The sequence below is a fragment of the Cnephaeus nilssonii genome (assembly GCF_951640355.1).
Source record: "Cnephaeus nilssonii genome assembly, chromosome: 3".
Taxonomy (NCBI): Eukaryota; Metazoa; Chordata; class Mammalia; order Chiroptera; family Vespertilionidae; genus Cnephaeus; species Cnephaeus nilssonii.
The window spans coordinates 56,199,073-56,213,439 of NC_137074.1; the positions used below are offsets into that span (position 1 = coordinate 56,199,073).

Sequence of the window (14,367 nt, forward strand, 5' to 3'; positions counted from 1 at the left end):
ACTGTAACAGGACACAGAGTAAAATATGAGTGCAATTTCATCTACAGATAAAATAATGTAACATCAAGGCATTCAGCTATGAAAGGGAAATACATTTTTTTCTTTTTATGTTTTTCATTTTTCAAAAGAAAAATGGAGAAATAATTGAATGACTGCCTTGCAAACAGGCTGGACAAATTTCTCAAGGTGACAGGCAACTAAGGAGCATTCTCAGGATTTTAGGGGGATCCATCTTTTGTATTCATCCCAGAAGAGTACAAAAAGCTCAAATAAACCATTTGGCAAAATGGACTCTTATATAACCTAAATATGAATATTACTGAAATCAACAATATTTACTGATCCCCCCTTCAGTGCAAGGAATTAAGCTAGGAGGATATGAGTGAACATTTGAAGGAGAAGTCATTCAAGGGATGTTTACCGAGGGCCTACTATAAGTCAGGCATTGTTCTTTATCTGTAAGTAAACAAACAAACCCCTTGCTCACATGGAGTTTACATTCTAGAGGAGAGAAAAAGATTATAAACATTATATATATATAACAAACAGTTATTTCTTGAAAAAGATAAAATTTAAAAATGTGACAGCCCTGGCCAGTTTTCTCAGCAGTGAGAGCATTGGCCCAAGGACCAAAGGGTCTCGGATTTGACTCCCTGTCAAGGGCATGTACCTCAGTTGCAGGCTCAATCCCCTGCCCTGGTCAGAACACACGCAGTAGGCAACCAATTGATGTGTCTCTTTCACATAGATATTTCTCTTTCCCCTCCCTCTTCCCTACTCTGTCTTCCCCTCCCCCTTTCCCTCCACTCTCTCTAAAAAAATAATTGGAAAAAAATATCCTCTGGTGAGGATGAAAAAAAAAAAACACACAAGGGGGGGGGGGGGGGGACAGAAGGCAGTGAGTGCCATTTTAGAAGATACCTATAATAAAGTAGTCCCCCACCCTACCCCAAATCCTGGCATTCACCTCCTCCTGCTTTATTTTTTCCTCACATATTATTAACATACTTAAAAAACATGATTATTTTACTTGTCATCTATATTCTTCCAATAGAATCTAAGCTTCATGAAAGGAGAGATTTTTGACTGTCTTGTCATTCATTTATCTTCAGTGCATAGAACGACACATAAGTGCTCATTAAATTTTATTGAATAAACTGATTTCTAGAAGGTATCTAAAATTCACAATCTGGTAAATATAGGAATTATATGTGATCACAAAGTCTTAAGAAAGAAGCAGAGGTCTCTTTATGAAATTACATCCAACCTTCAGTATAGGAAGGATATTAGAGTATTTGTGACAATGCAGAAAGAATGTGGAAATGTTCTGTTCAATGTGTTTAATTTTTATAAAAATAGGACTCTGCTTACTTAAAAAGAAGACTGCCATCCAAGAAAAATGCATTGGAAGCATTTACTGTACCTAAGTGGTTTGTATTGCATAAAAATAATTAGAGGAAAACCTTTTTCTTTTGAAATAATTTTAGACTTAGAGAAATGTTGCAAAAATAGCAGAGTTCCTGTATACCTTTCGCCCTGCTCCCCTAATGTTATCCTCTCACATAACCATAGTACAATCAACAAACCAGGATATGAACATTAATACAATACTATTAACTAATCTATAGGCTTTATTCAAATTTTGCCAGTTGTTCCACTAAGGCCCTTTTTCTGGTCCAGGATTCCATATTGCATGTAGCTGTCATGTTTCCTCTAATCTGTAATAGCTTAAGTCTTTGCTTTTCATGACTTTGACACTCTTGAATAGTACTGATCATTTGTTTTGCAGAATGTCCCTTAATTTTGGTTTGTCTGATATTTTCTTAAGATTGAAGTGAGCCCTAGCTGGTTTGGCTCACTGATGTTTCTCTATCTTTCCTCCTCCCTTACACTCTCTCTAAAGATTAAAGGAGTCCGGCTGGCAGGGCTCAGTGGTTGAGTGTCAACCTATGAACCAGGAGGTCACGGTTCGATTCTCGATCAGGGCACATGCCCAGGTTGTGGGCTCCATCCCCAGTAGGGGGCGTGCAGGCAGCAGCCGATCAATGATTCTCTCTCATCATTGATGTTTCTATCTCTCTCTCCCTCTTCTTACCTCTCTGAAATCAACAAGTATTTTTTAAAAATCAATGGAAAAATGTCCTCAGGTGAGGATGAACAAACAGACAAAAAGCAATTTGAGTGATATGCAATTTTGGCAAAAATACCACCATGGTGGTATGCAATGTATTATTATTGGCGATGTTAACTCTGATCTTTTGGTAGGTGGTGTCTGACAGGTTTTTCCACTGTGAAGTTACTATTTGCTTTTTGTAATTAGTATCTTATGGGAGGGGAAATAAAGACATTCTCAGGTGAAAGAAGACTAAGAGAATTTGTTGCCTACAGATATACCCTAAAAGACTGGCTAAAGGAAGTTCTCTAAACAGAAAGGAAATAATAAAGGAAGAAACCTTAGAACATTGGGAAAGGAAAAAACAAACAAACACAGTAAGCAAAAACAGGTAAATATAGTAGATTCTCCTCTTCTTGAGTTTTCTAAATTATGTTTGATGGTTGAAGTAAAAATTATAACACTGTCTGGAGTGGTTCTAAATATATGTAGAAGAAATATTTAAGGCAATTATATTATAAATAGATGAGGGCAAAGTTAGGACATAAAAGGAGGCTCAATTTCTATGTTTCACTTGAACAGGTAAAATGACAATATCAGAAAATTGTGATAACTATGTGTAATGCAATACCTGAGCAACCATTTTAAAAGCTATACAAAGAGGTACACTCAAAAACACGATAGGTAAATCAAGATGGAGTTCTTAAAAAAATGTTCACATAACCCACAGGAAGATGGGAAAAATAAAATATAAAAATTAAAAACAGGATAAAAATAAGATGGCAGATTTAAGCCCTAACATATCAGTTAAAAGGATGAAAAGATAAGCTACAGACTGGGGGAAGATATTTGCAAACTGCATATCTGGCAACTGACTAATGTCTAGAATACGTAAAGAATTCTCAAACTGGACATAACAAACAATCCAGTTAAAAAAAATAGGCAAATAACAGGAATAGAGATTTCACCCAAGAGAATATACAGATGACAAAATAAGCATACGAAGTGATATTCAACATCATTAGCCATTAGATTAAGTGCAAATTAAAACCACAATGAGGTATAATAACATACCTATCAGAATGGCTAAAAAAATACGGAAAACACCAAATGCTGGAGAGGATGTGGGGAAACTGGATCACTCACACATGCGGGTGGGAATATAAAATGGTATGCCACCCTGAAAAACAGTTTGTCTCTTAATAGAACTAGGCATGCAATTACCATATGACCTAGCAACTGTACTCCTAGGCACTATCTCCGAGAAATGAAGACTTAGGTGCACACAAAAGCCTGTATGTGAATGTTTAAAGCAGCTTTATTTATAATAGCCCAAAATTGGAAAGAACTCAGATGTCCTTCAATGGATGAATGAGTAACTGTGACACATACATACCATGGAAACCTATTTAGTAATAAATAGGAACAAACCATTAATATATGCAATAACCTAGACAGATCTCCAGAGAACTATGCTGAGTAAAAAGAAGCCAGTCACAAAAGGTTACATACTGTACGGTTCCATTTACATAACATACTTAAAATGAGAACACTAGAATGGAGAACACATTAGAGGCTGCCAGAAATTAAGGGGCAGAGGGAAGTGGATGTGGCTATAAAAGGGCAACACGAGGGGTCCTCGTGATAGGAATGTACATGATCTTGACTGCATCAACATCAACATTCCAGCTGGGATACTGTGTTATAGTTTTGCAAGATGGAACCATTGAAGAAAACCAGGTAAAGGTTATATAGGATCTCTCTTACAACTCCAAGTGAATCCATAATAATCTCAATATGTTTCATAGCAAAATCAACCTTACACATGCATATATGCCTGCAACTTACTTTATAAAGTTAAAAATGGATACTAGATGCACACACATATAAAGAGAGAGATAAAGAGAGAGATGAAGTGTTGCAAAATGTTAAAAACTGGTGACTCTAGGTAGGTTTACTAGTCTTTCAGCAAAGACTAGTTGTTGAAAGTTTGCTAGTTTTCAAAATAAAACGATGAGGGAAAAGGAATCCCTTCTAGTGTCTCCTTTGGTTTCCTATTTGAAATGCTACATAGCAAAAGTACTCCTACCTGGCTGAGTTCTATATAAGTACCTACAGCCTGGAGTAAAAGCCAACAAACCATGTGGTGGTGGCCTCTGAGGGCTGATCGAAAGGGGATTAAAAATATCCTGACGCCTGGAAATACAGCATGTCATATGGTAACACATAATCCCTTATGTTTTACTGTGGAAAAACCAGCATTATTATTGCTCTACCCAGCATATTTGGAAAGCATGCAATTTCATGCCTGTCGATAGGAAGAAAATGGTTTTTTGCCTTTTTTTTAATTGTTTAAAGTATTACAAATAGTAGTATGTATGTTTCCTTTTTTCCCCATTGACCACCCTACCCGCCCCCCCCCCCCCGCCACCCCGCCGCCGCCCCGCTGCACATGCCCTCACCAGCACCCATTGGTTATGCTTATATGCATGCATACAAGTCCTTTGGTTGATCTCTTACCTGCCCCCCAACCCTCCCCTGCCTTCCCTCTGTAGTTTGACAATCTGTTCGATGCTTCTTTGTTTTTAAAGCATGAATCTGTTTGCTTCTCTCAAAGGAAAGAACACCTGAGTGACACAGCTCCTCCACGAGGCAGCTCTTAGAACTGCTTCCAGCTGTTCTGGAAAGTGTACTAGGTGTGCCCACCTACAGGCCATGGCACTGGGGCTGGAGTCACACAGACTGGGCTGAGTCACTGACTGGCTATGATGAGGATAACAAGATTAGTGTGGGACTCTGAGAATTTAATGGTGCAAGGAATGTAAAGGGCTTAGCATAAAGTACAGCTCAATACATTTTGCTATTATTATTAGCATTTAAAATTGTTATTAGCGCAAAACAGTCAAAAGCATGTTTTACAAAAATAATTACTCATGAAATTATTTTAAAGTTAATATTCACCTCACATTATTTAGAATCATATGAGGTAATGTATGTAAAAGTTATAACATTATAATTTTATAGCATTATAAAATTATACAAATGTAGGAATTTTGCTTAGAGACAGCAGGTGGAATGAACATAATATTTAAAATTAGAAAATTTAGAGTCAAGAACTGACTCCACTTAATGGCTCTGAGATCTCTGGATAATACCGCAACTGCCTCAGATTTCTCATCTTCAAAAAAGAGATAATATCCCTTGTGCAGCAGGATTGCAGAAATTAAAGTTTAGAAAATCTACATAAGAATACATCATAATAAAGCACTATGACATTAAAAAATACAAGTTTTCACATTTCCTGCATGAAATGTCATTCATTATAATTAAATGTCATATTTCATAGAAAAACAATTTCTGAAGATAATATAAATGATTAAGAAAAATTAGGGGATTACAAAAATAGGGTCACTGAAACTAAAAATTGTAACACATCTTTACATAAAAGTCAAATGCATATATTCAAATTTTTCCCTAGAGACTTCTACTGAGTTTTAGGTAGCCTTATATTTGCAGTCCTGAATCCTTCTAACGTTTTTTCTGTGCAAACCAGAGAAATGTGTTACTTATAAAAGTTTGATCAAAAGGCCATGCATGCTCTAACATGTTTTAGCAAAGACATTCTTTTTTTTTAATGTTTTTTAAATTGATTTTTTTTTTAGAGAGAGAGGAAGGGAAAGGGATAGAGAAATAGAAACATCCATGAGAGAGAAACATCGATTGGCTGCCTCCTGCACATCCCCTATTGGGGATCAAGTCTACAACCCAGGCATGTGCCCTACTGGGAATTGAACCAGCGATCTCATAGTGCATGGGTTGGTGCTTAACCACTGTGCCACACCGGCTGGGCAACAAAGACATTCTTGAGTTTGGATAATTGGCATGGTTATCCCATCCCTCCCTACCAACCTGTGCCTCCTCTCTTCTTGGAAATATGAGCACCCATCTCCTTACCACCCAGGTACAAAACCTCCTCCCACCTTGTCTCATATCTATTCTGTCAAGTCCTAGCAGGCTTCCCTCTCCGTGTCCTTCCCCCACACATCCCTAACTGCCATTACCTCTTACTACCTCCTGCCTGAAGTAATGGAATCACCTCCCAACTCATTTCCTTGCTTCCAATCTCTCCGCTCTGACAATACATCCTATTCACTGCTAAATTAAATATTCTAAAATTCTGCTTTTGTACTTTCTCTAAAGTACAAAACCCTCAGCCTAGAGTATAAGCAGAGTCTGGAAGCTGAACAATCAATCAGTCACACTAAACCTAGACGTAATCTTTACCGCCACAAGCAAATGACATGGACCTCTGAAGCCCAGCCCATGAGAGAGTTAACATTAAGTTCACTGGTATCTATGCCCACTCAAAATGAACAAGTAGGTCACAGAGCTAACAGAAACTCAAATTAAAAGGAAGGCAAAACAAACAAACACTTCAGACATTATTTTTATTTACTTAAAAGTGCATAAGCAATTATTAGAATTGATTCTGGAAACAAACAATGATGGGAAAGTGTTTCTTAAAAATAGGAGAGAACTTACTTACCTGGTAAAGGCAGGCTGCTGTTCCAAGAAAAAATGCAATGATGTAATTAAAATCCTCACCATCACTCTGCAAAAACAAAATAAAAAATTACATTTTTTTCTGGTGGAAGCACATTTTCAAAAACCAATCTACCAGGATAGCATATGAAAACGTTGATGCACAAATGGCCAAAATTTTCACAAAGTGGTATATAAAAACTCTCAAGAGTCCTAAAAGGGAAACATAAAATCTATCATAAGATCCAAGGAGTGTGAGGTGAGGAAAACCACCAGTGTTCCTCCAGGCTCCTGTCAATTTCATTTTACCTAAGAGAAGATGAAAACCAATGGGAAAAGGTTTCCGTATAAAAGGCTCTCTTCTCTCTACTGAAGAAACCATATGAAAGTGTACAACACCCCAGTTGCCTATAAAGTTAGTCTTCCTCACTAGGGTCATTGCTTAACTTAAATAATACTGACACATTTTACTATCTAGTAAGCACATCACTGAATTGTCCAATACAGTAATTTGACAAGATTAAAAAAGAAGAAAAAAAGACATAAAAAGCTACTGCCCACTAGAGTGTGCTAAATCCCAATGAGAAAAATCAGTCATGCATGCTGCACTAGAAAAACAGCCACCCAGAGGAAAGCCAGATACATCATGCATAGAATATTTCTTTTAAAAGAAAACTTAAGAAACATATAACAGCCCAGTGTTTTTCTATTGCTTTTTTGTTTCTCTTAAATATCTATATTTACTACTTGTTTCAATGTTTTTATGAAGTAGAAAACAAAGCCTAGACAGGAGCATAAATGTGCCCCTTATTTTAGAAAAAAATTTAATACAACGGAAATTTCCACAAGACATGAGTGTCCCCCATGACTATGTCCTCAGGAAATAATATGAAGAGAAAATTCCTTTTCCACTTGCTATTGGACAACAGAACTTACTCTAAGGCAGAGGGAGAAGGGCTTATCCTAGTGCGAAGATCTTGAAATAGGAACCATTGATCTGTCTGGGATGCTTAGGGACAGTTCTAACCCAGAGGAAGGGAGTCAACATGAACCTTCCCACTTTAATAATTCTAAGACTTTAAACACAGGGTGGGGGAAAAGTAGTTTTATAGTTGTGAGTATGTGAAACAGTTTATTCTTGTATTATTATTTATTAATTCTTGTATTACTTTCCATATTAACAACTGTAAACCTACTTTTGCCCCACCCTGTAAGTTCTGCTTGATTATTTTCTTAATCCTTTACTTTTTAAATGATCCTTTTTTCTGATTATAAAAATGTATGTTCATTGTAGAGAATTTGGAAAATAAGATTGTTACAAAGAAGAAATTCATATAGTCCACAGTATCACAACTCTGGGAGAATTACTGCTAACTATTTTATGTATTTCCTTCCAAGATTTTCTGCACAAAAATATATGTACACTTTGAAAAACTGGAATCATACTTTTATATACTATTTTTTACTACTTCACGTTATATCATAAACATAAAACACTTTCTCAAGATATTCCTCAACCACATGACTTTCAATGGTTATATAACTTTTCATTATAGAGATATACCATGATTTAATTATTGTCCTAGAGTTGGTTATTAATTTTCCCCCTACATTTATATCACTTTATAACTCTCTTAATTGCCTTTGGAACCCTTAAAAGCATGTTTCTGGAGTCAGTCAGATCTGGGTTTAAATCTTTATTTAGTAGCTGTATGATCTTGGACTATTTAACTTCAATTTCCTTTTTTGAAAAATAAAAGTTGTAGAGATTAAATGAAATAACATTTGCAAATACATAGAATAACTGGCACACAGAAAGCACTAAAAACATTTCACTAACCTCATTTCTCCCTGGATCATTCATTGGATAATTAGCTTACCTTTCAGTATTCTTTAAGTCTCTAGTGTACTGGCCTTATCCTTTCAATGAGACCCTAACCTTTCTTCAAGGCAGAAAATAAATCTTACTACTTGCATGAAACTGTGCACATAGTAGGAATTCAACAAATGCATGCTAAATTGAGTTGAGCTTTGACAAATATTTCTACTTGGTAAAGAGAAGATTGTAATATAAACAAATTCTTCCGTTCAATAAATATTCATTAAGCACTCATGAGCCAGTACTGTGTTACTAGACCTAGGAGTGAAAACAATTAAGTCCATACCAACTCAAGAAACTCACTCTCTAACCAAGAAAGCAGATACATAAACCAACAATTCCCACCCTAAGTGATAAGTGAGGGTACAGATATGTGTACAGGGTACTAAGGAAGCCTACTGGAGACCCACTAATTCTGTCTGGAGAAAAAAGGGGTGAGGGAAGGTTTTCCAGAGGAAGTAGAGCTTAACCTAGGTCCTGAAGGATGAACTGGTGGACAAGGTAGACAACGTAGGGAGAATTCCAGGCAAGGGAGTAGCACGTGCAGCCTCAAAGAGGGAAGAGGCTAGGATAACTCCAAGGTTTGTTGTTTAGGCAACATTTGAATGATACCATTCACTAAGTTGGGAATATAGAAGGAGAAAACAGATTTCAGATTTGAAAAAAATTGAGTTCATTTTGGACATGCTATTTTGGAGTTAGGTGGGACATCCAAATAATTACATTTAGAAGATATTTAAGTCTGCTTCAGGAAGGAATTTGACCTAGAGATCCAGTTCAGTAGTCAGCAATTTAAACAGCAGTGAATGAAAAAAAAAGCCTATTGCAGCCGAGTGCAAGGCTTAACTCTCGCCTGGCTTCTAGACTGGAGAAGGAAGAAAACACTATCAATATAAAGGATATTTGGAGTCAACTGTGGAAATTTGAATAGAGATTTTATATTAGATAATACCTACTGCATTGACCTTAAATGTCCTGGGTGCAATAAAGGTAATGTTATTATGTATGAGAATGTGATACACTTTAAAACAAACATCCTACCTAATAATAGAAAAATATGTAAATTGACCGTACCTTTGCTATGCCCACAGCCAATCAGAGTGAGTATGCAAATTAACCTACCAAAGATGGCAGTTAATTTGCATATGAAGGCAGGGCAGGCAGCACCATGGCCTGCTTCCGGGGGTACGGGTCCATCGGGGGCAGAGGAGGCCCTGCGGACAGCGCCAGTCACCGCCCACAAGGTACCAGTCCATTGGCTGGGGAGGCGGTGGGGTGGGCCTAGCTGCTCCCGGGGGTCCCTGGGTGCATCGCAGCTCCGGGGAGCGAGGCCGGACCACCTAGCCGCTCCCAGGGTCCCTTGGGAACATTGCAGGCATGGGGTTGCTGAGACCCAGACCTGGCCTCTGGCCACAGATTCATAGCTTCCCGGAAACCTTGGGCAGGGATCTGCCTCATCTGCAGAGAGACAGAGGTTCTGCAGTGCCCCCAAGACGCGGGTGGGCCCAGCCAGGGATCAAGGGGCATGGAAGGACTCCCGGGAAGAGGGGCAAGGACCCTCACCCCTGAGGCGGGAGTTGAGGGGTGGTGCCACCTCAGTGGAGGGGTGCTGCACTGCAGGGTACTGGACTGACTGATGTGAATCAGAGAAGCTCCCAGTGCTAATGGGCCTTGCTCAGGTGGCCTTCACACTTCAGTGGCAGTGACTCCTGCTCCTGCCTTGACCCAAAAGCAAGCCCACGGTGCCCTGCCCCATGGCAGAGCATGCCTAGGCAGTGAGTGCGAAGCCTTCCACCTGCTCCGGAGAAGCGGGGGCAGTAAAGAATGGGGGGCAGGGGACGGGGAGAGGAAAGAATGTGGAGCATCCGCAATGAAGAGGTGCTCGAGAAAGAGGCTCGGAAGCCTGACTGGAAGGTTTGTTCTGTTTGCTGGGCAGCTGCCCCTTAAGAAGCGCAAAGAGCATGGCTCTGAGGGCTTCCTGTGTGCTGAGTCAAGTTCCACAGCCAACTGGAATTGGCCTCAGTTTCCTGGTCTGTAAAATGGATGAAGCGTGTCCCAGTGCCTTCACTGAGCTTTGATGGCCAATTGAGATACTATATAAAGAAAATGAGGGAAGAATTGAGAAAGAAAAGGAAGGACGAGCAACACAAAAGAAAGAAAGAAACCTGTAAACCCATTGTCACTTAAATAGGGAATATAGTCAATAGTGTTGTAATGATGGTATGATGCCAGGTGGGTACTAGAAATATCGGGGAACACTTTGTAAAGTATATGATTGTCTAACCACTATTTTGTAACTAATATAAAACCTGAAACCAATACAAAATAATATTGAATGTAAAGAAATGAAAATTGGAGTGAAATTTTTATAAATTTCGAAGTTTAAATAAAAGCTGTAAAGGAAGGAATGGGAGAATAAAAATAGTGTTTTTCTTTTTAAAGATTTGTCTTTATATGGTGCTTTTATACTTTTCTAAGTCATTATCTCATTTTAATTTCCGGGCAACTTAAAGACAAGATAATTATTCCCTCCACTATTCAAAGAAAGGTAATCTTGGTGTCTGGTCCTAATGATTCAATCGTCAAGCCCTTATTGTAAAGCAGGGTTAGTAAAATTTTCTGTGCAGGGTCATATCTATACTAATAAAAGCCTTGGGGGTGATCAGGCCAGCAGGGGAGGGTATTTGGGGGCAATCAGGCCCGCAGAGGAGCAGTTAGGTGTCAATCAGGCTAGCAAGGGAGCAGTTAGGGGGCAATCAGGCAGGCAGGTGAGCGGTTAGGAGCCAGCGGTCCCGGATTGTGAGAGGGATGTCCAACTGCAGGTTTAGGTCCGATTCCACAGGGATCGGGCCTAAACCTGCAGTTGGACATCCCCTGAGGGGTCCCATATTGGAGAGGGTGCAGGCTGGGCTGAGGGAAACCCTCCCCAGTGCACGAATTTTGTGCACCGGGCCTCTAGTATTGAATAATTTTGGAATAATACCTAAAATTTTACTTGCAAATGACTGGCCAAAAAAAAAAAAGGAAAGAGATAATGGAAGGAGGTAGGTATTCAGGTGAATGTTAATTGCATTGTTTTTTAAACCTTCTGTAAGTTTGAATTTTTCAAATATAATGTATGGTGGTAGGTGGGGAAAAGGAATACAAATGAAAAAATGCTATGTACCTATTAAAATGCATGTAATAACTCTCTATATTCTGATAGAAAATGATCTCCTACATATTATTAGGTGGAAAATATGCAAATCAATATGGAAAGGATACCAGCTGTTGATACTAGGGAAGAGAAATGGGAAGAGAATTACTTATTGTAAAAATTACAGGGTTTGAAATTATAGGCTTTGAAACTTACCGCGTGTACATTTTACTGTGCTTATGCATGTGTGGGTATGTGTGTATGTACATGTATTAACTTTTTTTGAAGGTCATTATGAAAATATCCAAGGAGAAGTTGTAGAGTTAGAAGAACATAAAGCTGAGAACAGAATACTGAAGAAGCCACTAATTTGAAGAAGGGGTGGAAGAAGTTTGCCAAATAAACTGAAGGCTAAGAGAAAGAAAAAAATACAATAGGAAAAAGTATTTCAAGGAAATAAAGGGATGAGAGAATGTCAAGAAAATAGTTATTTTATTAACTTCTAAGTTTTCTAAAATAAACATTATTTTTGAAGTTAAACAAGTAATTTTTTAAAGGAAGAACTGAACAGTGTGTGAATGAGGCAGAGAGGGCACATAGGATAAAGCCTCAAGAGTGGTAATCAGTCAAGCAGGTGTGGCTCAGTGGTTGAGTGTCGACCCAGGGACCAAGAGGTCACTGGTTCAATTCTGGTCAGAGCATATGCCCAGGTTGCAGACTCGATCCCCAGTAGGGGCTATGCAGGAGGCAGCCCATCAGTGATGTTTCACTCTCCGCAATGTTTCTATCTCTCTATCCCTCTCTTTTCCTCTCTCTCTCTCAAAATCAATAAAGGGTGGCGGGGGGGGGGGGGAGAAGAGTGGCAATCAGTAGGATACTTGTGAGCCTAATGGTGGGTGTTTGAAAGAACTATGAGGGTAGAAAAGAGATCTTGGGAGACTAAGAGAATAGAGGTAAGGGAGTAGGGACAAGAAACATGGTTTACTTCTTCAAAAAATTAGAAGGGAACATACATCAAGAGGTTTTGTTTGTTTCTTTGTCTTTTAAAGATTGTTCTCTCAGCATGTTTACAGGCTGAGAGAAAAGAGCCAGTTGAGAGGGAGCAGATAAAATGTAGGTAAGGGAATAATAGCCAAAGACTGGGGGAAGGTAGGGCAGAGGTTTAGAGAGGGGATAGAAGTGGGGGATGGGACAAAGGAATGACAGCTGGGGTAATGTGGGGCAGAAAAGGAGGGGGCAAAGGTAAGGAATTCAAATAAAAACTTTAAAAAGTCACATTCACCTTTGGGGGATGCTAGGGTACAAAAACACTGCTTTGAAAACTAATAAAGGGGAAAAATATTTTAAGGTGAAAATAAAGAGGTAAGGAGATGCTTCATATAGTAGCCACACAGGGTATTAGGATATACTATTAAAATGTTTGTAATAATTAGAAAATATTCACTTTTTAATCTAAGTGAAAAGATACAAAATTATAAAATAGATGATTCATATACATGTATATGTGTGTTAAGTATATGTTTGTGTGTATATGTGTATATATGTACTATACAGAGAAAATTGGGGGATGGTTTTATTTTCTTATTTATACATTTCCCCCCAATTTGATAACAATAAACATAGAAACAGGAAAAACATTTTTATTTCTTTTGAAAGCAAGCAAGCACTGCATCTTAGCATAGATATTACACCACTAAATAAATAAGAAACTCCCATTGACCTTTAACAAATCTATGGAGAAAACAGAACTCAAGGAATAAAAGCAAGTTGATTACTTCTGCTTGGTAGTAACCATTAGAAACAATATTAGAATCAGAGAGTCTTAGAACGTTTGCTCTGAAGTGATCGTTGAGCCTACGTAGTCTAAAACCTTCATCTTGCAGAACAGGAAGGTCCAAGAAGGTAAAGTAAAACCCATCCAAAGTCCCATGGCAGATGGGACCCAGGATCCTGACTTCTACACCAGCATTTCTACTGCTGTATCAGAATACTCTTTTTTTCCCCCAATGCACCACATGCAAATTACTTCTAGGTTGGCATTAGCCTAATTAATATCTTTTTTTCAAGGTTGACCCTTAAAGGAGCACAGGTAATATAAATCCAATGTGATAAAAGCTTATTATGCATGAATGAAGTGCCAATTCACAAAAAAACTTATTAACATCTCTAAACTCAGAACAAAGTTAGCAAATGAGTGAAAATAATCTAATTTACACATTACTGTGAATACCAAATCAAATTTACCAACTTAAAAGAAAAATGTGCTCATCCTAAACTTCCCCAGTCTGGACTTAGATACCAAAGAAAAAACTTCAGTGCTATGTACTTTAATAAATCCCTAGTTGTCACCCTAAGAGGTTGATTTTAATCTAGAAGAAACAAACCTGTGCTGAATTTTCAAACAACATTAACAATATACACGAATGATAATTCATGTGGGTTCTCAAATTTGAATGTGTCTCAGGCACCAAGTTACATACTAGAAGATAAATGTGGCAATTATTTTTAGCACATTCAAAAGAGTATTTAGAATTCATGGCCTTAAAGAAGTAAACTTTAAATTAACAGTGATATATTGCTCACGCTCAGAAAATACATTATATATTGTCAGCTAGATGTAAAAATATGATCCCCAACAAAATCCTTTGCCTGTTTTAGGAACCTCAACTGCTGATGAGTATATGTGGAATATATTAG

At 38.1% G+C, this 14,367-nt stretch overlaps 1 protein-coding gene across 4 annotated transcripts in view; it reads right to left on the bottom strand.

Annotated features, from left to right (window-relative positions):
• SEC22A (SEC22 homolog A, vesicle trafficking protein) overlaps positions 1 to 14,367 on the bottom strand; it is a 51,125-nt gene that overhangs the window by 2,526 nt on the left and 34,232 nt on the right. For all 4 annotated transcript variants that reach the window (XM_079766255.1, XM_079766257.1, XM_079766256.1 and 1 more), the window contains exon 6: positions 6,660 to 6,725. In XM_079766255.1, the coding sequence (XP_079622381.1) occupies positions 6,660 to 6,725 (66 nt within the window). The remainder of the gene's footprint in view (positions 1 to 6,659; positions 6,726 to 14,367) is intronic.